Genomic DNA, 21,768 nt, shown 5'->3' on the forward strand with positions numbered 1-21,768 from the left:
CCATGGGTGCACATATCAGTCCAGAGAGAAAAAGTGAGGCTGAGATCATCTTCAGGGAAGGCAGAAAAGTGAAGACTTGGCTAAATTTTGTCTGAAATACAAAAGCTTTCTTCCACAACATCTTGCTTTTTATTTGAATTACATACAGGATTAAAGATTCCACCAGGAACACAAATCATGTTGCTATTTCAGTTACTTCTATGGGCCCAGGAAATCTGGGGAATGCTTAAGAACAAATGCCTCTTTACTCTACAGAGGGATGTGGTGGATCCAAAGAATCATTACAGGCTAGGAGAGCTTTCCATTGGTGGCATCATCTCTGCAACTCAGGCTCATTTTGAAAGATTACATTTCAAAAGCTCTCCTTTGACACAGGTATTGGAGTAAGTCAATCTTCCAGCATTGCATTAGAGCTACTTCATTTTTGATTTATTCAAAAGTTCCAGCAGATAGATTTCCTTGTCACCTTTGGGGATCTATTTTAGATCCTGCATCTGATGAGGAGTCTCCTTTGAAATTCTGTAGTGGAATCTTCCAGCAGGAATTGGCTGGTTTTCTTGACTATGAAGAACAAACAGCCATTCTCTCCTTAGCATCCTTGGAGCAGTGATGGATTGTGGTAGCCTTGTAAGCCATATTTTATTTGGAAGCTTCAAGGGTGCCACATTTAGTGCCTGGGAATTTGGGAGGGGGGGTTTCATAGAGAGGTAGAAGATTAGACTCAACAACATTCTTCTCATAAAGTTAAGGACAAGTTACCCTGCACCTGGAGAAGAGTGTCTGGAGGAATGTCTCCAGTTGGGACGATGGTTGATTGGACCATGTGATGGACTGGTGGTGCAGGGGATGGAACTTTGATTTTCAATTGGAAAGAGAAATCCCGGAACTCTCACATTCGGGTTATCTCAGATGTGCCAATATGACTTCTTTAATTTTTTTTTTACTTTGATGAACTTTGTTTCTGAGTACTGCACAAAATGGGCAGTTTTGTTGGAATGCTGACAGACTGTGGAGAGAGAGGAAAGGATGGTCCCCCAATCCTTCCTTCCTTCCCCCAATCAAGGCATCAACATAACCCATAAATGCAAGAATGCTATATTTTCCCTCCACTGAAAATGTGACAGTATCCTCCTTTTGGGGGGGGGAGGGGGCTCTTACATTCACTAGTAATATGATTTTTTAAAAAAATCAGAATGTATTATTTCATTGAGTTTGCTTGTCTGTGATTCTGATACCAAGTGCTTTACTCTCATTGATTTAATGTAGATTTAATGATTTAAATGTAGATGAAGTCTCCAGTCAAAAGCTTTCAACATAACTTTTCTTTGCTAAGACTCACAGCATCCCATTCTCTTTGTGAGTTTGTATCTGCATGTGCAGTTAATGATTATGTATACAGAGAAACAGGTCAAACAACTCCAATGTTAAATGCTGGATAATTTATTTAGAGAGAAAAGAGAGAATGTTTAAAGTCAGCCTGAAATCGTATATCAACTGCAAGGACAACCTCAAAAATAAGCCAAAGCTAATAATAAATAGATTCCTTTAGACATCAGTTGCACTAAGAAACTTAAAACAAAATCTCTCTATATAAAAATGGATGTGTGTGTGTGTGTGTGTGTGTGTGTGTGTGTGTGTGTGTGTTTCAGATTTATGCTGGAAGTGTTCCAGCATAACTCTGAAACACTTCGAGCAATTTCAACCAAATTTGGTATACAGATGACTTATCCTCTGGAAACAAATACTATGGGGGTAAGACACCCCTAACAACTCTCGGGGGGGGGGGTGCCTTAAAAACAATGGACTTGCCATGGTAACTCAAGAGAGCCTTGAGAGACAGTACAATACTATGAGGTCCAACTAAAGAATAAGAAAGATAGAGCTATGCAGTAGTGAGATTCAAATTTGTTTACTACTGGTTCTCTGGGCATGGCTTGGTGGACGTGGCAGGGGAAGGATACTGTAAAATCTCCAGTCATAGGTGCTATTTACCGGTTCTCTGAACTACTCAATATTTCCTCTACTGGTTCTCCAGAATTGGTCAGGACCTACTGAATACCACCTCTGGAGCTACTACATCTAGAGCTTCACAGACATGTGAGTCCCAACTACAGGATTTTCCTGTCTAATACAGGATTGGGGTAAATAAATACCCGCGCAATGCCAGGTTATCAGCTAGTGCAGTATAAATTGAAAGAATCCCAGAAATTCAATATGTGAAAGATCTAGTGAAGACTCTTAGTCTTCTTAGGATAGATAAAAGAATCCATTTAATGCCATATGTCATTAAATGCCCAAATCCTTAGAAAATCCTTAATAATATCAAACCTAGAATATGGCATCCAGTTTTGGTCACCATGTTACAAAAATGATGCTGAGACTTTGAAAAAGAGCAACTCAGATAATGAAACGCCTGGAGAGTACGGTTGCAGGAATTGGGTATGGCCTGCCTTGAGAAAAGAAGGACTAGGTGTGATAGTAGCAGTCTTCCACTATTTGAGGGGCTGCCACAAAGAAAAGGGGGTCAACTTATTTTCCAAAGCACCAGAAGACAAGACAAGCAAGATGGAAACTAATTAAGGAGAGAAGCAACCTGGAATTAGAGAGAAACTTTCTGAGGACGATTAACCAGTGAAACAGATTGCTTTCAGAAGTTGTGGGTGCTTCATTACTGGAAGTTTTTAAAAAAAGACTGGACAGTCCCTTGTCTGAAATGGTATAGGGTCTCCAGCTTGAGCAGGGGGGGTAGACTAGAAAACCTCCAAGGTCCCTTCGAGCTCTATTCTGATTGAAATCTTGCTCAACCTGTCACTTATTCATGTAGTGCTGTTGAAATATAATTTGTTAGGTTTTATTATTTGATTTATTATTTATTTGATAGGGAGGCTCAGCCAATCTCATTTTACACATCTTGTACTCCGACAATAAAGGTTTAGATTTGAATTTGAAGTAGTACATGTTAATTTATGTGTTCATGCCATTTTTTTCAAGATTGCTATAATCAATTCAGATTGATTCTTAGGCAAAGATAATTAGAAATATATTTCTAAAAAGGCGTCAAATAAAATATTCTTTTCATTGTATGTTTAATATATTATCTTTGCAGGATGCAATTGACAGAATACTGGAAAATACTATCCTTTGTTTTAGCCATCAGAATATCAACTGGGATTCCCATATCTTACCCAACCTCACCCTAGGCTACAATATCTATGAAAATTATTTCGATTCAGGAAAGACTTCGGATGCTTTGCTGGACCTGCTCTCAGATGGGGAGGCCAATGTCCCCAACTACATTTGTGGGAGGCAGAGAAACACAGTGGCTGTTCTTGAAGGGGCTGAAACCAGCGTCTCCATCCAGATATCATCCATATTGGGCACCTACAAAATCCCACAGGTGAGTCTTTGTTGGAAAGACCAGTTTTTATAGATGATAGATAGATAGATAGATAGATAGATAGATAGATAGATAGATAGATAGATAGATAGATAGATAGATAGGTGGGTGGGTGGGTGGAGGGAGGGAGGGAGGGAGAGAGAGATGATAGAGAGATGATAGATAGATAGATAGATAGATAGATAGATAGATAGATAGATAGATAGATAGATAGATAGATAATTCTTCATTGGTCAAGTATAATTGGACACAAGGAATTTGTCTTGGTGCAAATACTCTCAATGTACATAAAGAAAAGATACATTCATTAAGAATCAAGAATCATAACGTACAACACTTAATGATAGTCACAGGGTACAATCAACAATCAAATCATACTAGGAAACAGTCAATAAAAATAGTTAGCATACAAGCAAAAGGTTACAGTCAGACAGTCATAAGTGGGAGGAGAAGGTGAAAGGAAGGATGCATTACTATTACTATTATTAATAGTAATAGTAATGCAGACTTAGTAAATAGTTTGACAGTGTTGAGGGAATTATTTGTTTAGTAGAGTGATGGCGTTTGGGAAAAACTGTCCTTGTGTCTAGTTGTTCTGGTGTGCAGTGCCCTACAACGTCGTTTTGAGAGAAGGAGTTGAAACAGTTTATGTCTGGGATGTGAGGGATCTGTAAATATTTTCACAGCCCTCTTTTTGACTCGTGCAGTATACAGGTCCTCAATGGAAGGCAGTTTAAAATTTTTGAGAAGGCTTGTTTCGCAAGGACTAGGAATTAATGCTGTAGTAGTAAATTAATCAGTATTCAATTTGAGGGGAGAATATGTGTATAATGTGTTTTTAATACTTCGATTGTTTTGTGTTCTTTTTTGTCTTCTCAGGCTTTATTAAGTTTGTTTTGAATAAAAAATAAAAGCATATGGAAGAAAAAAAAGATTTGGTGCCTTACATCTGCCATAGCTTTTAGATTAAAATACCACTTTTCTTTCCTTTTCAGATTAGTTACAATTTTGTTTCCCAGATTCTGATGGATAAAACTGGGTTTTCTTTCTTCTACCCAATGCTCCCTGCTGAAGGATTCCAGTACTCAGGGGTAGTCAAGCTTCTCCTCCATTTCAGGTGGACATTGGTTGGTCTGCTTGCTCCAGACACTGACCAGGGGCAGAAATTCATGAACACTTTGACTTTAATGCTGATAAGGAGTGGCATTTGTCCAGTTATATCGCATATCTTTACACCAACTATTCAAAAAATATCCATAAAGTTTCATGAGTATCACAAATGGAAGCAAGTGAACACCTTTCTTTATGCTGCAGAGTTGAATTCAATCAGTGCAGGAATAGCAATTCTATATCAGGTAGGGACAGGGTGACTCAGTGGCGAAGACGCTGAGCTTGTTGATCAGAAAGGTCAGCAGTTAGGTGGTTCAAATCCCTAGCACCACATAACAGAGTGAGCTCCTGTTACTTGTCCCACTTCTGCCAACCTAGCAGTTCGAAAGCATGTAAAAATGCAAGTAAAAAAATAGGGACCACTTTGGTGGGAAGGTAACAGCGTTCTGTGTGTCTTAGGCATTTAGTCATGCTGGCCACATGACCATGGAGATGTCTTCAGACAGCACTGGCTCTTTGGCTTTGTAATAGAGATGAGTACCGCACCCTAGATCCAGAAATGACTAGCATGAATGTGTGAGGGGAACCTTTACCTTTACCTTACATTAACACAGTCTTGCAAGTCTGAAAGCACAAATCTCCTGCTTTCTTTTACAGCCTGAGAATTTAGGGGGCATCGCTTCTGAATCTTTTTATGTTCCAATTACATGACTGTGGGCTTTAACCTTTCTTATATGCTCATTCCTAGGCATCAACATCTTTCTGATATACTATTGCATGCCCATCCTGGTATCTCCAGACCTATATTAATGTTAGAGGATCACCTGTTTCTTTTGAATTGGTATACAAGGTTTTGGGCATGGACTTTTGTAGCATTTTTTTCATGATCTCTCAGATTCCAGATAGGTCTTTAATTTATTCAGGTAATGCAAATGTTTCAACTTCCATCTAGAGTTCTGCATGGCCACCACTCCATTCTCTTCCTTCCATCCACCAGAAGAGAGGAAGGTGGAGCTGTCCTGTTCTGTACAGGAAATTACAAATTAAGAAAAACTAGATTAATTTGATGTACCACAGAGGAAGGCCCAAAGTTGCAGATCAGTTTGTTTGCCCTTTACTTCCGTACCACCTTAGATGATAAGATAGGATAGGGTAGGGTAGGGTAGGGTAGGGTAGGACCAGACCAGACCAGACCAGACAAAGAACCCAGGAACACATTCACAAGTCTGCACCTTGCTCAATAGTAGTAACTGTGAGATGGATCTTGGAGTCCTAGTGGACAACATTTAAATATGAGCCAGCCATGTGCTGCATCTGCCAAAAAAGCCACAATCACGTGAAGTGTTAATACCACTTTAAAATGCCTTGGTAAGGCCACACTTGGATCCAGTTTTGGTCACCATGAGGTAAAAAAGATGCTGAGACTCTAGAAAGAGTGCAAAGAAGATTAATAAAGATGGTTAAGGGATGGAGGCTAAAACATGTAGAGAATGGGTATGTCTAGTTTAATGAAAAGAAGGACTAGGGGAGACATGATAGCCGACTTCCAATATCTCAGGGGCTGCCACAAAGAAGAGGGAGTCAAACTATTCCCCAAAGCACCTGAGGGCAGGAGAAGAAGCAATGGGTGGAAACTAATCAAGGAGAGAAGCAACTTAGAACTAAGGAGAAATTTCCTGACAGAACAATTAATCAATGGAACAGCTTGCCTCCAGAAGTTGTGGATGCTCCAACTCTGGAAGTTTTGAAGAAGAGATTGGATAACCATTTGTCAGAAATGGTATAGGGTTTCCTGCCTAAGCAGGGGGTTGGACTAGAAGACCTCCAAGGTGCCTTCCAACTCTATTATTCTATTCTATTCTAAGTTATATATCAGTATATTAAGAGGTAATTTGAGTTCTCCCATTTTCTGCTTTTTTCCAGCTTCATCCCTTCCTTGGAAACTCTGAGTTTTATAATAGATCCATAGCTGGAGTCTCTCTGGATGAGAAGGGATATCTGACAGCAGATCTGGACATTGCTGACTGGCTGTTTCTCAACAGGTCAATTTACAGAATGATGTTTGGCAGCCTAGAAAAACAGGGATCCCTGGATTTCAACTTTATGGTTAATCAAAAGAGTTTGGAAGAGATGCAGAAGCTGAACAAGGTGAGGAATATTCTCCAAGAGGTATGATAAAATATTTGCTTTGATATCAAAGAGTCTGTGAGAAAACATTCTTAACTATTTCAGTAGATTATTTACAAGTCTTTTGTGAAGGCATGTACATTTGCCCCAGTGTAGGTGTGAGTGTTAGACCTTATCCAGTTTGCTCTCTCAAGAAAGCAGGGCTTATGGCTCCATTTAGTTAAAGTAAGGGAACTTTTATTGAAAGAAACTGGTTGCAGTAAAGTCAGGCAAAAATCTGGTGTTCCCATGCAAAGTACAAAGTTATTCTTTCCAACTCCCAATCCCTCCCACCATGATCAGCCCCTGGCCAGCGAATTGTGATGCCAGTATGATGTTTTGAGAAACTCTGAGGTTTGAAACTAGTAGCATTCTATTCTCAGGGAAAACAGCCTTGAAGATCCTGGTACAAGCCGGTTTGGTGATCTGGTCTTTTTCTGTTGTCATTTCCCCCTCCCCATTTCCCACCGTTAGCTACACAAGTGTGGATTGCCCCAAATGCCTCCCTCCTCCATTCCCTTTGATGGCAGGAACCCAGAAAGATGCCACATCAATGATGGAAAGCCTAACAGTGAGTTTATTTCCCCAAAAGAAAAAAGAAGTATTGAACTATACCTTGAGAAATATAGAATGTAAATTTAGATAAAACAAAAAACTACAGAAAAAAAACAGAAAAAACAATTACTACCTACCTGCCTTCCATCGAGGACCTGTATACTGCAGGAGTCAAAAAGAGGGCTGTGAAAATATTTACAGACCCCTCACATCCCAGACATAAACTGTTTCAACTCCTTCCCTCAAAACGACACTATAGAGCACTGCACACCAGAACAACTAGACACAGGACAGTTTTTCCCCGAATGCCATCACTCTGCTAAACAAATAATTCCCTCAACCCTGTTCAACTATTACAAAGTCTGTACTACTATTACTGTTAATCTTCTCATCACTCCTTATCACACACCCACTTGTGACTGTATGACTGTAACTTTGTCGCTTGTATCCTTACAATTTATATTGACTGTTTCCTAGTATGAATTGATTGTTGATTGTACCCTATGACTATCATTAAGTGTTGTACATTATGATTCTTGATTCTTAATGAATGTATCTTTTCTTTATGTACACTGAGAGTATTTACACCAAGACAAATTCCTTGTGTGTCCAATCACACTTGGCCAATAAAGTATTCTATTCTATTCTATTCTATTCTATTCTATTCTATTCTATTCTATTCTATTCTATTCTATTCTATTCTATTAGAACCTAAACCAAATAAGGAAATGTACAAAAATTAGAAAGAAAGAAGAAAGGGGAAGCAACATTCAAACAAGCAGATTGATGATATCTTTATATAGGTTTCACATTTAGAAAAGCAGACCCTTGAACTGAAGATCCCCAAGCCCTTTCTCTTTCACCCCTTTCTGGAAATTAAATTATAACTCATTTTCTGGATGGTCTTCCTCCCTCTGCTCAGCCCCTGCCTCCATCCAGGTGTGTGGAAAGCTGCTGTCCTGGATTCATGAAGGTGGAACAGGAAGGGAGGCCTATCTGCTGCTATGACTATCTTCTCTGCACAGAAGGAACCATCTCCACCATGAAAGGTGGGTGGCACTTTCAAATAATGTTTCAAATTCATTTCTATTCTCCACATTTCCCTTAAAAATCAGAAGTTCCCATAAGTCTTCAGAATGCCTGTCCAATAAGAAGCGATAGGATAGCTGTCCTTTCAAAATGATCAAACTTGGAAGAGACCATTGAGGCCATGAATTCACTCCCTTTCTCATTTGAGGAAGCCAAATTAAGCTTCTTTAACAATTGGAAGACAAGATAACTCTTAAACAGGATATTTTAGCATTATAGCTTTAAAGTAGATGTTATTCTTGCCTTTTTTCAGACACAGAAGAATACAACAAATGTCCAGAAAATCAACATCCAAACAAAAACCAAACTCGCTGTATCCCCAAGATTAGGTCTTTCCTATCTTATCAAGAACAATTGGGCATTGCCTTGACTTCCATTGCTCTGTTCCTCTCTTTGATCACATGCTTTATCTTGGGAACCTTCATTAAGTTCCAAGAAACTCCCATAGTCAAAGCCAACAATCGGGACCTCTCTTATATCCTTCTGGTTTGTCTCCTGCTTTCCTTCTTCACCTCCTTCTTGTTCATTGGTCAGCCAAGGAGACTCACCTGCCTTCTTCGACAAACAGCCTTCAGCATCATCTTCTCTGTTGCCATTTCTTCTGTCTTGGCCAAAACCATCACAGTGGTGCTGGCCTTCTGGGCCACAAAACCAGGGAATAATGTTCAGAGATGGCTGGGAAAGGGTTTTACCAACTCCATTATCCTTTCATGCTCTGGTCTCCAAGTTGTCTTTTGCAGCATCTGGCTGGCTGCTTTCCCCCCTTTACCTGAGACAGATATGCATTCACAATTTGCAAAAATCATTCTACAGTGCAGTGAAGGCTCTGTCGCCATGTTTTATGGGGCCCTTGGCTACATGGGCTTCCTGGCTGCCGTCTGCTTTACAGTGGCTTTCCTGGCCAGGAATCTGCCTGGGTCTTTCAACGAAGCCAAGCTGATCACTTTCAGCATGCTGGTCTTCTGCAGTGTCTGGGTGTTCTTCCTGCCCACCTATCTGAGCACCAAAGGGAAATACATGGTGGCTGTGCAGGTCTTCTCCATCTTGATCTCCAATGCTGGGTTGCTGGGGTGCATCTTCATCCCCAAGTGCTACATTATCATTCTGAGACCAGACCTGAATACAAAAGAACATGTGATGTCAAAATAAAATAGAAAAATGAGTTTTTATGGGTAGGTATGTTATAAAATATCAGTTACTAATTCAGGCCAAAAAAAAATCACCTTTTAATGTTCCTCCCATCAACCCTACCCAGGAAAGTCAGTATTTTCCCTTTTCTTTTCTTTTTTGCAACTGAGTGATCAGAAAAGTACATGAATGGCTATGAATGCTTATCATGGTGCTAGAGCCAGTTTCAATACATGGATGGATTGGAGCTTTGCCTGCAAACAGTGAATCAAATATTGATGCCCTTTCAGGACCCTCCATGCCAGCACTGATGGCTCTTCTGCCAACAGGTTTGCAAAAGAGGAAGAACCCCATAAGCTTGAAAGTCTTGTGCCCTATCAAAGTGCATTATCAGTAAGTCAATCAATCAATCAGAATACTACTGGAAGGGACCTTGGAGGTCTTCTAGTCTAACCCTCTGCATAAGCAGGAGATCCTACACCATTTCAGACAAGTGGCCTTCCAGTCTCTTCTTAAAAGCCTCCAGTGATGAAGCACCCACAACTTCTGAAGGCAAGTCGTTCCATTGGTTAATTGTCCTCACTGATAGGAAGAAGTTGCTTCTCTCCTTGATTAGTTTCCATCCATTGTTTTGTGTCCTGCCCTCTGATTCTTTGGAAAATAAATTGTTCCCCTCCTCTTTGTGGCAGCCCCATAAATATTGGAATACTGTTATCATATCCACCCACCAGTCCTTCTTTTCTCCAGACTAGCCAAACCCAAATCCTGCAACCGTTCTTCATATATTTTAGTCTCCAGTCCTTTTAATCATCTTAATTGCTCTTCTTTGCACTTTTGCCAAAGACTTAACAACTTATTTTGTAGTGTGGTGACCAAAACTGGATGCAGTATTCCAGGTGTGGTCTTACCAAGGCAGTAGTAACACTTCACGTGATTTTGATTCTATGCCTCTGTTTATACAACCAGCGCTTTTGGGCTGCCACCGCACACTGCTATTTCATATTTAAGTGATCATCCACTAGGACTCTGAGGTCCCTCTCACAGTTACTGTTTTTGAGCCATGTTTCACCTAATCTGTATTTGTACTTTTGGTTTTTCCTGCCCAGGTGTAAAACCTTGCTTTTTTCCACATTAAATTTAAAATTGCAGAATTCTGTTCCAGTGTGCTCTGTACTGACAACTGAATCAGGATTTGATAGCAACATGGTGCTTGAGATTCTTTCCATCTCCAGATCATTAATCTGCTCTGAATTAAAAGATGCTCATGGTTGTCAAGGAGGCCACAAGCCTCTGGTCCTTTTCAAATCTATCATGGAAATTGAATGTCTCTGGCAGAAACCAGCTGCAGCAGTCAATGAAAGGATATCACTTAGCAGTCAGTCAGCTATTATATATCAATAGAATCCTCAGCACAGGCTAACATGTTCATACACACACTCTTGATCTCAAGTGTTTCAATGGTATGTAGAGATGCTTCCTAGGGAAAGGTCAGATAAGAGGCAGCCTGGCCCGTAGCTGCAAAAGTGCGTTGAGCAAGAATTTCAAAAGCAATCCTTAGATTCTCAGCCTGTAAAGGTGATGGCAGGGGAATTGTATTTTCAGAAAACAGCAAGTTTCTGTTAATGTAGCTTTATTATAAACTAGATCTAGGTTAGTTAGTTAGTTAGTTAATAGAATTAAAGTAGAGTATAATAATAAAATACAGTTAGTTTTTATGTTTCCGGTCTGATCTCTCTGGATAAATAATTTCATGGACTGCAAAAATCTACAAAAAAGGAAATCCTAGAACAAGACTGACCAAACATATCACTCAAAGCCAAGATTACCAAACCAAGTCTGTCATATTTCACTGTTTAACTAATGTAATCAGTTTGTCAAAAAAAATGATATAAGAGTTGTTTAGCATGATCTGTTTTTCAAAAATCTGTGTTGGGTTCTGGTTATAAATTTGCTTGTTCTAGGTGTTCAGATAACAGATAATCAGAGTTGGAAGGGACTTTGTAAGTCATCTAGTCCAATCCCCCCACCCAAGTAGGAGACCCTACACCATTTCTGACAAATGGCAGTCCAATCTCTTTTTGAAAGTCTCAAGTGATGACGCTCCCACAACTTCCAAGGGCAAAGCTGTTCCATTGGTTGATTGTTCTCATTGTCAGAAAGTTTCTCCTTATTTCCAGGTTAAATCTCTTCTTGTTCTGTTTCCATCCATTATTCCTTGTCTGGCCTACAGGTGCTTTAGAAAATAGCTTGACCCCTTCCTCTCTGTGGCAGCCCCCCAAATATTGGAACACTGCTATCATGTCTCCCCTGGTCTTTCTCTTTACTAGACTAGCCAAGCCTAGTTCTGTAACTGTTCTTTACATGTTTTAGTCTCCAGTCCCCTAATCATCCTGGTTGCTCTTCTCTGTACTCTTTCTAGAGTCTCAACATCTTTTTTGTAATGTGGTGACCAAAACTGGATGCAGCACTCTAGGTGTGGTCTTACTAAGGCTTTATAGAGTGGTATTAATACCTCCTTTGATCTTGATTGTATCCCTCTGTTAATGCAACTTAGGATTGCATTGGCTTTTTTGGCTGCTGCTGCACACTGCTGGCTCATATTTAGCTGGTTGTCCACTAAGACTCCAAGATCCCTCTCACAGTTACTGCCATTGAGCTTAAGAACTGCAGTGATTCATTTAACAACAGGGGCAAGAAAAGTCTTAAAATGGGACAACATTCACTTAACAACTATATCTAATTTAGCAACAGAATTTTTGGGCTCAATTGTGGTCATAAATCGAGGACTACCTATACATCCAGATCAATGTGTGACTGTTCACACACAATTGCTAACACTCTGTCTTGCTACTGGTTTTCATAATGACATTTTCTTAGAAAAGTTTGGAGTCAAGTTCTCCTCTCTCTCACTCAGTGATGCCTCTCCAAAGTTTGGAGCCCACCTGTGACTTCTCTCCCCGTGTGTCCAAATGTTGTCATATCTGAATTACAATGATTTAGTGATTGTCTTGGTGCTAATTCTCAAGAGTCTTTTCTGCAACCTTTCAAAAGGTTTGCAACAACAGCTCATTCACATGTTTTCACCTGGATTTCACACAAGAACCTTGTGGGCTGTCATTGGAAAATGGTGGATGCATAAATGTGTCTGGAGAGAAAGAGAAGCTTGTGATGATTTAGTGCAGGCAAGAAGATTTTTTTTCCCTGTCTATAAAAGAAGCCTTGGTTGATTTCTGCCTGAAATGAAAGCTTTCTTCCATCTCTTCTTCTCGCTCTTCATTGAAATCACCTACAAGACTGGAGGAGTCACCAGAAACACCAGTTATGCAGCTGCTTCTCTTGTTCTTGTGGACCCAGAGAATTTTAGGGATGCTCCAAGCCAAATGCCCCCTGACTCTGCCGAGGAATGAGGTTGACCCAAATAATCATTACAAGCCAGGAGACCTTTCCATTGATTGCATAATCTCTGCAACGAAGGCTTTGTTTCAAATATTAAATTTCCAAATATCTCCTAGAACACCAATATTCTCGTAAGTCCATTTTCTTGTGCTGCACTAAAGCAACTTTATTTCTTACTTAGTTCAACAATTCTAGCAGGCACTTAATCCGTTGGGATCAGTGGTGGGATTCTACCGGTTCAGCCCGGTTCGGCCAAACTAGTAGCTCCGATTATCAGCTGCTGGGTCCTTCCACCCACTCCGACTCTTATGCTGACCTTTATTTCCCCGTTTTCAAGCTTAGCTGCTTCATGAAGCACAGCAGATTCCCATGCATCAGCTGTTTAACACAAAGGGAGATTGCAGGATTGCAGGAGAAGGTCAGTAGAAAACACTCTGTGCGTGTGTGAAGCACATGCTCACCAAACTGGTTGCTACACTGGTTGAATCACACCCCTGGTTGGGATCTATTTTAGCTTGAGCACACAATGCATCTGTCTCCTTTGAAATTCTCAAGTACATACATGTAGCCGAGATTTTCTCTTTTTCTTAACTTTCAAGAACAAACAGGCCCTTTTCCTTGACATTCTCCTCAAAGGAGAATTGGATAGTTCCTCTCTTCTAGCACCCCCTTCCCCCATGAAAGGATTCAAAAATGTAGGAATTCTATATATTTTTCCTTACACTGAAAATGCAATTCCCACTTCTGGAAATTAGAAGTTCCCACTTCTGTTTTTGGATCTTATGTTCATTGAACAAATATCAGGTTAGAACTTGTTATTTCATTGAGTTTCCATGTTGGGTGATTTCCATTTTAAAATAATACCAAATCCCCTAATCCTATAATGATTTAAATGTAAATCAATTCTCCAAAGACTTTTGACAGCAGTCATCAAAATGCAAACTGTGCAGGAATCAATAATTTATTGGTTTTGTTAAGAGTCATAATTCCTCATTCTCTATGTAAGTGTGTGTCCAATTGTGCACTTAATGATGTTATATTTAATATAAAAATAGGTCAAAACAACTACAATGTTAAATACTGGAAAAAGATAACTACAGAGAAAAGAATGAAAATATTCATTCGTCAGTCTGTACTCTTAGACCAAATGCAAGAATACTGACAACTTCAACAATAAGCCAAAGCTAATAGCAAAACCATTCCTTTAGATATAAAGTGCACTGAGTATCTTCAAATGAAATTGAAATAATCCAAGAGCTTTATTAAAATATGAGTGAAATCTGGGGAGATCTCTTTGCCTTCTTAAAATAGGTGGAACAATCTACCCAGATGTCACCAACTGCTGAAACCTGCTCAGCTATCACACGTCTGGTTAGTACTTTTGAAATAAATTGCATTAACAGAGGGATACAATCAAGATCAAGTGAGGTACTAATACCACTCTATAAACGAAAGCCTTAGTAATACCACACCTAGAGTACTGCATCCAGTTGTGGTCACCACACTATAAAAAAGATGTTGAGACTCTAGAAAAAGTGCAGAGAAGAAAAACCAGGATGATTAGGGGACTGGAGACTAAAACATATGAAGAACGGTTAAAGGAACTGGGCATGGCTAGTCCAGTGAAGAGAAGGACCAAGGGGGAGACATGATAGCAGTGTTCCAATATTGGGGGGGGCCTGCCACATAGGGGGTCAAGCTATTTTCTAAAGCACCCAAAGGCCAGACAAGGAATAATGGATGGAGACTGATCAAGGAGAGATTCAACCTAGAAACAAGACATTTTCTGATAGTGGGAACAATCAACCAATGGAACAGAAGTTGCCTTCAGAAGTTGTGGGAGCTTCATCACTTGAGACTTTCAAGAAGAGATTGGACTGCCGTTTGTCAGAAATGATGTAGGGTCTCCTGCTTGGGTGGGGGGTTTGACTAGATGACCTACAAGGTCTCTTCCAACTCTGTTAATCTGTAATCAGATATTTTATTAATGTAATGTGGTTTTTTATTATTTATGGATTACATTTTTTTCAGAATTGCACCAACCCTTTCAACAGAATTCTTTGGCTAAGGCGGTTTTGAATTATTTTGATAAACAGAGATGAAATATAATGCTCTTTTTGTGATTACTGTATGTTTAATACCTTTTCTATGCAGGATGTCATCACCAAAATACTGGAAAATGCTATCCTTCCTTTTTGCTATCCAGGAGATCAACCAGGATTCCCATCACTTACCCAACATCACCCTGGGCTACAATGTCTATGAAAATTATTTCAATGCAGAAAAGACTTCAGATGCTTTGCTGGACCTGCTTTCAGACGGGGAGGCCAATGTCCCCAACTACAGTTGTGGGAGGCAGAGAAACACAGTGGCTGTTCTTGAAGGTACTGAAACAGGCTTCTCCATCCAGATATCATCCATGTTGGGCACCTACAAAATCCCACAGGTGAGTCTTTGCAGAGAAGATTTTAATCATGTGGCTTTCAATCAGAGATCCTCCATCTGTAAATGAAGACCAGGTTTCATTGTGGGAACAATAAACCTATAGACTGATAGTTCAGGTTATTCAAAGAGAGGGAAAGAGTTAAACAAATATATCCCCTTTTACTAAACCTAAGGACATTCTCTTCTCCTAGGATAAGGAGGAATGAATGAGAAGAGAAGGAATGCATGAAGAAATAGGTGAATGGAGATGTCTTTACTGCAAAGAGTGGAACTAAGCCTAATCTACACACTCCCACACATCCTGGACGTAAACTGTTTCAACTTCTACCCTCAAAACAACGCTATAGGGCACTACACACCAGAACAACTAGACACAAGGACAGTTTTTTCTCAAATGTCATCACTCTGCTGAACAAATATTGCCTTCAACACTGTCAAACTATTGTTTTTAATATTTATTCAATAATTTTAAAAAAACATTATCACACTATTTAGTAAGACTGTATTACTATTATTCTTCTCATCCTTCCTATTACCTATCTCTTCCAACTTATAACCTTAACCATGTTGTTTGTATCTTTACAATTTATATTGTTTTATTGTTTCCTAGTATGATTTGATTGCTTATTAGTATCCTATGACTATCACTAAGTGTTGTATCTTATGATCCTTGATGAATGTATTTTATTTTTTTCTTTATGTACATTGAGAGCATATGCACCAAAGACAAATTCCTTGTGTGTTCAATCACACTTGGCCAATAACAAATTCTATTCTATTCTTCTATTCTATGCAGCCTTAAGGATTACAAAGCTAATTTCATTCCAGCATTCCTAATTTCCTTGTGCTGTCATCTGTCTGGGTGTAAAAGATCTGGTCACATATATAACAAATTGCTAGTGATTTGGTCTTAATTTTTTGTTGACACACAAAGCTAACTCTGTTGCTGTTAGAAGTATAATTCTATTATAAGCCTTCATTAGGGACAGAATTGGAATGTTACACTTTGTCTCATATGGGTCTCAGATAACATAACACTTTTCCTTCCTTTTCAGATTAGTTACAATTTTGTTTCCCAGATTCTGAGGGATAAAACTGTGTTTCCTTTCTTCTACCCGATGCTCCCTGCTGAAGGATTCCAATATTCAGGGATGGTCAACCTGCTCCTCCATTTCAGGTGGACTTTGGTTGGTCTGCTTGCTCCAGACACTGAGAAGGGGCAGAAATTCATGACAATCTTGACTTCCATGCTGATAAGGAGTGGCGTTTGTCCAGTTATATCGCATATCTTTACACCAACTTTTCAAAATATCTTTAAAAATTTGCATATATATCACCGTTGGAGGCAAGTGAATGTCATTCTTTTTTTGGTCGAGATTGAATCGGTTGGCATTGGATTGACCATTCTACACCTGGCCCATGAAAGAATTAAGGAACCTGTTGCAGGAAAAGTCCTGATAACAACAGTAGTCTGGGACTTTAGCACTTATTTGTCTGAAGAAAAACTTTATTTCCAATTTGTTCACAGTATTCTTTCTTTTCCTTTGAAGACAAATCAAATGACAAAGTATGGTGGGTTTAGGCCATTTTATTCTTTCATGGAAGGCTTTGCAGAAAAATCCTTTATGTGCTCATACACCAAGGATGCCTTTTCTGTGAAATTCTGGAGACGGTGCAGAGAGAGAGAAGAATTACAGACTCTGTCCCAGGAAAAGATGGATCAGATTCTATGTCTGGACAATTATTTCATTTACAGCACCATCTGGGCTGTGGCCCGGGCCTTACATGCAGCCTATTTGTCCAGGTCCAAGAGGACAAAGATGGAAGGTAGTAAAAGCTTGGAAACTTCAAGACTGAAGGCTTGGCAGGTATTTCTTTTCTGTTACATCCATCCCTCCTGTAGCCAAGAATCCATTTTGTAATGTTAAGAACTGGGGAGCTGTTTTGAAAATATCATATATTATGAGTACAATAAATTAACTGAATTCTTGCTTGAGAAGGGATGTCAACTGGAACACTTCAGAGGTCTCTTCCAACTCTAATATTCTATGTTCTATGAATGAAGTCCAAAATAACCTTGTCTTGATTTTGTAATATAAGGGATATATATATAAAAGTATAGCTCGATACCTGTGCTTCGCTATGAAACTATGTGGTTGGGCTTAGTTTTGGGGGAGGAAAATAAGGGGGCGGGGGAAATTCTGCCTCTGCCTACCAGCATCCATTGGTATTTATCTGGCTAGCATCCTGTCAGTATGTGAGAGATTTGAAAGCTGTTTGGAAACTGAAGCAGTATTTGCTGTGTGAGCAAGCAGGAGACAGCAAGGAGCGTGGCTTAGTTCAACTGTTCTGTACTAAAGCTTCTTGCTGCTGTGAAACTAAAACTGAAAAGGAAACTCCTCTCCTCTGCTTGTGTTTTGCATTTGGATAGATTTCTTTTCAGGTGGGGAGGAGGAGTAAAACTCCTTAGCATCAGAGCATGTTAATAATAATATACGAAATACTAATGCTCTGATGGTCATTTCGAAAAATCCTTTCTGAGTGAGCACCTAGAAGCCAAGAGGAACATATGTGCCAAATTTCAAGTTTGTAGGCTTTTATGGTTCTGGAGATTCTGTGATGATGCGTGAGTGGTATTTCGCTTTTATAGATATAGAAGATGAGATAGGCTTCGAAGTTTCATGACAAACCTCCCAAACTGGAAAGGGCAAGAAGTAGATAATACAGTGATTCCAGAAACCAATTGTATTTTTCATGGCAATAATTACAGGATCCAGAATCTCTGTGAAATTATTTCTCTTCACGGTGCTTGTTCAATTCATATACAGTATTTTTAAACAATAAGTTGGTAAGGGTTACATTCAGTATCGATTAATTGTCCTTTTTCCACACAGACGTTTGGGCATGTCTAAACTTTCTCATATTTTCCTTCCATTCCAGCTTCATCCCTTCCTTGGAAATTCTGAATTTTATAATAAATCCATAGAAGGAGTATATCTGGATGAGAAAGGAGAACTAACAGTAGACCTGGACATTGTTAATTGGCTATATCACAACAGGTCAATTAAGAAACTGATGTTTGGCAGCCTAGAAAAACAAGGATCCCTAGATTTCAAGTTCATGGTCGATCCAAAGGTTATAGCGGAAATCAATAAGCTGAAAAAGGTGGAGAAAATCATTTAACTTTTTGTGAATCTCTTACCAACAGGTTTGCTTTCTTGGGTCACAGAGTGATTTTGAATGTCATTTACATCCTCCATGAGAAGCAACACATTTGTTGGGTAGATATCAAGCTCTCTTTAAGAAATATATATATTTGTCTGTTTAAGGAAACTATTCTCTAGTCATCTCAAAGCAAGGAATGTTTGACCCAGGGTAGGTTTGGTTTCTTTCCCCAAGGAAAAAAGTGCATTAAACATTATCTTTAGCAATGTAACATGTAAATTTAGAACATAAACTAAAATGGACATGTACAGAATATTAGAGAAAAAGAATGGAGGCAATGTGCAAACAAGCACATTTCTGAGTTCTTTGTATAAGCTTTAGATTTAGCAAAGCTAAATATAAGCAGGAGATCACCAAATTCTCCCTCTTATGCTCCCTTCTGGAAATTAAATCATAAATAATTTCCTGGTCTTCCTTCCTTTGTTCAGCCCCTGCCTCCTTCCAGGTGTGTGGAAAGCTGCCATCCCGGATTCATGAAGGTGGCTCAAGAAGGGAGGCCCATGTGCTGCTACGACTGTCTTCCCTGTGCAGAAGGAACCATCTCCACCATGGAAGGTGGGTGACACCAGAGGAAAGGGGAAACTTTCCTTTCTAGGAAGACCACGTACCTCAAAAAATTTCCATGAAGGCATTTTGATAAGCTTTTTATCAATTCACATCTAATATGCATATTTTTTTCTCTACTAAATGATAAGAGGTTTAACTCTGGAGGTTAAAGTGGGAACAGAACATAAAAACAATTGGAGAAAAAAAATCTTAGCTTCACCAGGGAGTTGACCTCTCCTATCCTTTGTCTTAATCGATGCTCACTCAGCCCGCCTGCCTGATGCTCGCCCCTTAATGTATTTCTTTTCTTTTCCCTCCTGACAATCACCTATTTATACGATCAGCTGTGGTGGGATTCCCCTAGCTTGTCTTATTGCTTCACCCAGGAGGCTCCCCTGTGGCCCAGAAGGCCCCAAAACAGAGCGAGGGGGGAGTGCTGCATTCCCCCTCCAGGCTCCATTTTTTTCCTTCCTGAGCCCCAGGGGAGCTTCCTGGGAGAAAAAACTCCCCCCAGGAGGCTTGCCTGAGACCAGAAGGCCCAAGAAACGAGTGGGGGGTTGGCTGCAAAAAAGCAAACAAAAAAAGCAAAAAAGCCACGCCCACCCAGTCACGCCCACCCAGTCACAGCCACACCCACCTAGCCATGCCCACAGAACCGGTAGTAAAAAGTTTTGAATCCCACCACTGGTCTTCTTCGCACTTTTCATGTTTCACATTATTATGCACCCCATTTCCCATAAAAGTTAGAGGTTCCAGGGCATCCTGTCATGTATTAGATCAGAGGCAAGCAACCATTATTCTGCCTATAATACAGGAATCCACCCAAAAAAGGTTTGTCTTCAATTTGGAACAGACAGATAAGGCTCCATGGAAGCCGACCTCAACCTTTTTGGACACAGGAACCATTTTGTGCAAGACAAATTTTACATGGACCAGGGGAGAGAGAAACACACAACTGCTGGCAGCCCAGTCAACATTGCAATAGGGGAAGTTAGCACATAGCTTTAAAGTAAATGTTACTCTTATGCTTTTTTAGATGCAGAAAAATGCAGCAAATGTCCACCAGATCAACGTCCAAACAACAACCGAGATCACTGTATCCCCAAAACAAAGACTTTCCTATCCTATCAAGAAAAATTAGGCATCATCTTGACTTCCATTGCCTTGTTCCTCACTTTAATCACATTCTTGGTCTTGGGAATCTTCATTAAATTCCAAGAAACTCCTATAGTCAAAGCCAACAATCGGGACCTCTCTTATATCCTTCTGATTTGTCTCCTGATTTCCTTCTTTACCCCCTTCTTGTTCATTGGCCAGCCAAGGAGAGTCACCTGCCTTCTTCGACAAATGACATTCAGCATCATCTTCTCTGCTGCCATTTCTTCTGTCTTGGCCAAAACCATCACAGTGGTGCTGGCTTTCTTGGCCACAAAACCAGGGAATAACATGCAGAGATGGCTGGGAAAGGGTTTTACCAACTCCATTATCCTTTCATGCTCTGGTCTCCAAGTTGTCTTCTGCAGCATCTGGCTGGCTGCTTTCCCCCCTTTCCCTGAGACTGACATGCATTCACAATCTGCAGAAATCATTCTACAGTGCAATGAAGGCTCTGTCACCATGTTTTATGGGGCCCTTGGCTACATGGGCTTCCTGGCTGCCATCTGCTTCACTGTGGCTTTCCTGGCCAGGAATCTGCCTGGGGCCTTCAACGAAGCCAAGCTGATCACCTTCAGCATGCTGGTCTTCTGCAGTGTCTGGGTGTCCTTCTTGCCCACCTACCTGAGCACCAAAGGGAAATACATGGTGGCTGTGCAGGTCTTCTCCATCCTGGCCTCCAATGCTGGACTTCTTGGCTGCATCTTCATGCCCAAGTGTTTCATTATTTTCCTAAGACCTGACCTCAATACAAAAGAATATGTAATGTCAAAATAAAATAGAAATGTGAGTTTTAGATAGGTATATTTACAAATATCAGTTAACAGTTCTGAAAAGTAACTACTGACATTTTTAATTTCCCACTCCAAGGTCCCCCTACAGAAAGCCAAGTTTATTTCAAGTCATGGTAGAAAAAGACTTCAGGTACTCCTCAACTTGCAACAGTTCATTTAGTGATTGCTCAAAGTTACAACTTTGAAAAAAGTCATAACTTTTTTAGCACCGAAAAAGTTACTTGCGGCCAATTTTCATACTAATGAACATTGCATCATCCCTATGGTCATATGATCAAAAATCATATGCTTGGCAAATGAGTGGTTTTTATTATAGTTGCAATGTCCAGGGTCATTGGAATAATTTTTTTGACCTTCTGACAGGCAAAGTCAATGAGGAAGCCAGATTCACTTAATAACCATGTTACTAACTTAACATCTGCAGCAAGAAAGGTTTAATATAGGGCAAAACTCAAATGAAAACAAATGTTCCACTTAGCTACATAATTTTTTTGGCTCAATTGTGGTCATAAGTTGAAGGCTGCTTGTATTGTTTGTTTTAATAAATATGAGTCAGGTTGCAAAGCACGGATGGATTGGATCCCATCTAGATCTTTGCCTGTAAACTCAGCTGACAGTGAATGAAGCACTGATGCCAATTCAGATCCTTCTCCTGATTACTCTCTGGTCAACATGGGCACCAAGAAGAAAGGAAGAACTCCCTAGTCTGAGAGTCCCATCAAAATGATAAGTTGCAAGATTCTGGTCCATGGTGCTTTCTAT

General features: G+C 39.9%; 1 protein-coding gene across 1 annotated transcript; it reads left to right on the forward strand.

Annotated features, from left to right (window-relative positions):
- Positions 1–222: 222 nt before the first annotated feature.
- Positions 223–20,989, forward strand: LOC113426397 (vomeronasal type-2 receptor 26-like). Its single transcript, XM_087954118.1, has 10 exons — positions 223–375; positions 3,107–3,397; positions 6,431–6,676; positions 7,148–7,244; positions 9,736–9,838; positions 14,996–15,287; positions 16,837–17,154; positions 18,227–18,451; positions 18,940–19,066; positions 20,094–20,989. Exons 1-10 carry the CDS (start codon positions 223–225, stop codon positions 20,987–20,989), a joined length of 2,748 nt encoding a protein of 915 aa, XP_087810244.1.
- The last annotated feature ends 779 nt before the right edge of the window (positions 20,990–21,768 follow it).

Source organism: Notechis scutatus, chromosome 2 (assembly GCF_049901735.1).
Source record: "Notechis scutatus isolate UNSWTSFEM ecotype Mainland chromosome 2, rNotScu1.2, whole genome shotgun sequence".
In the NCBI taxonomy this organism is placed as follows: domain Eukaryota; kingdom Metazoa; phylum Chordata; class Lepidosauria; order Squamata; family Elapidae; genus Notechis; species Notechis scutatus.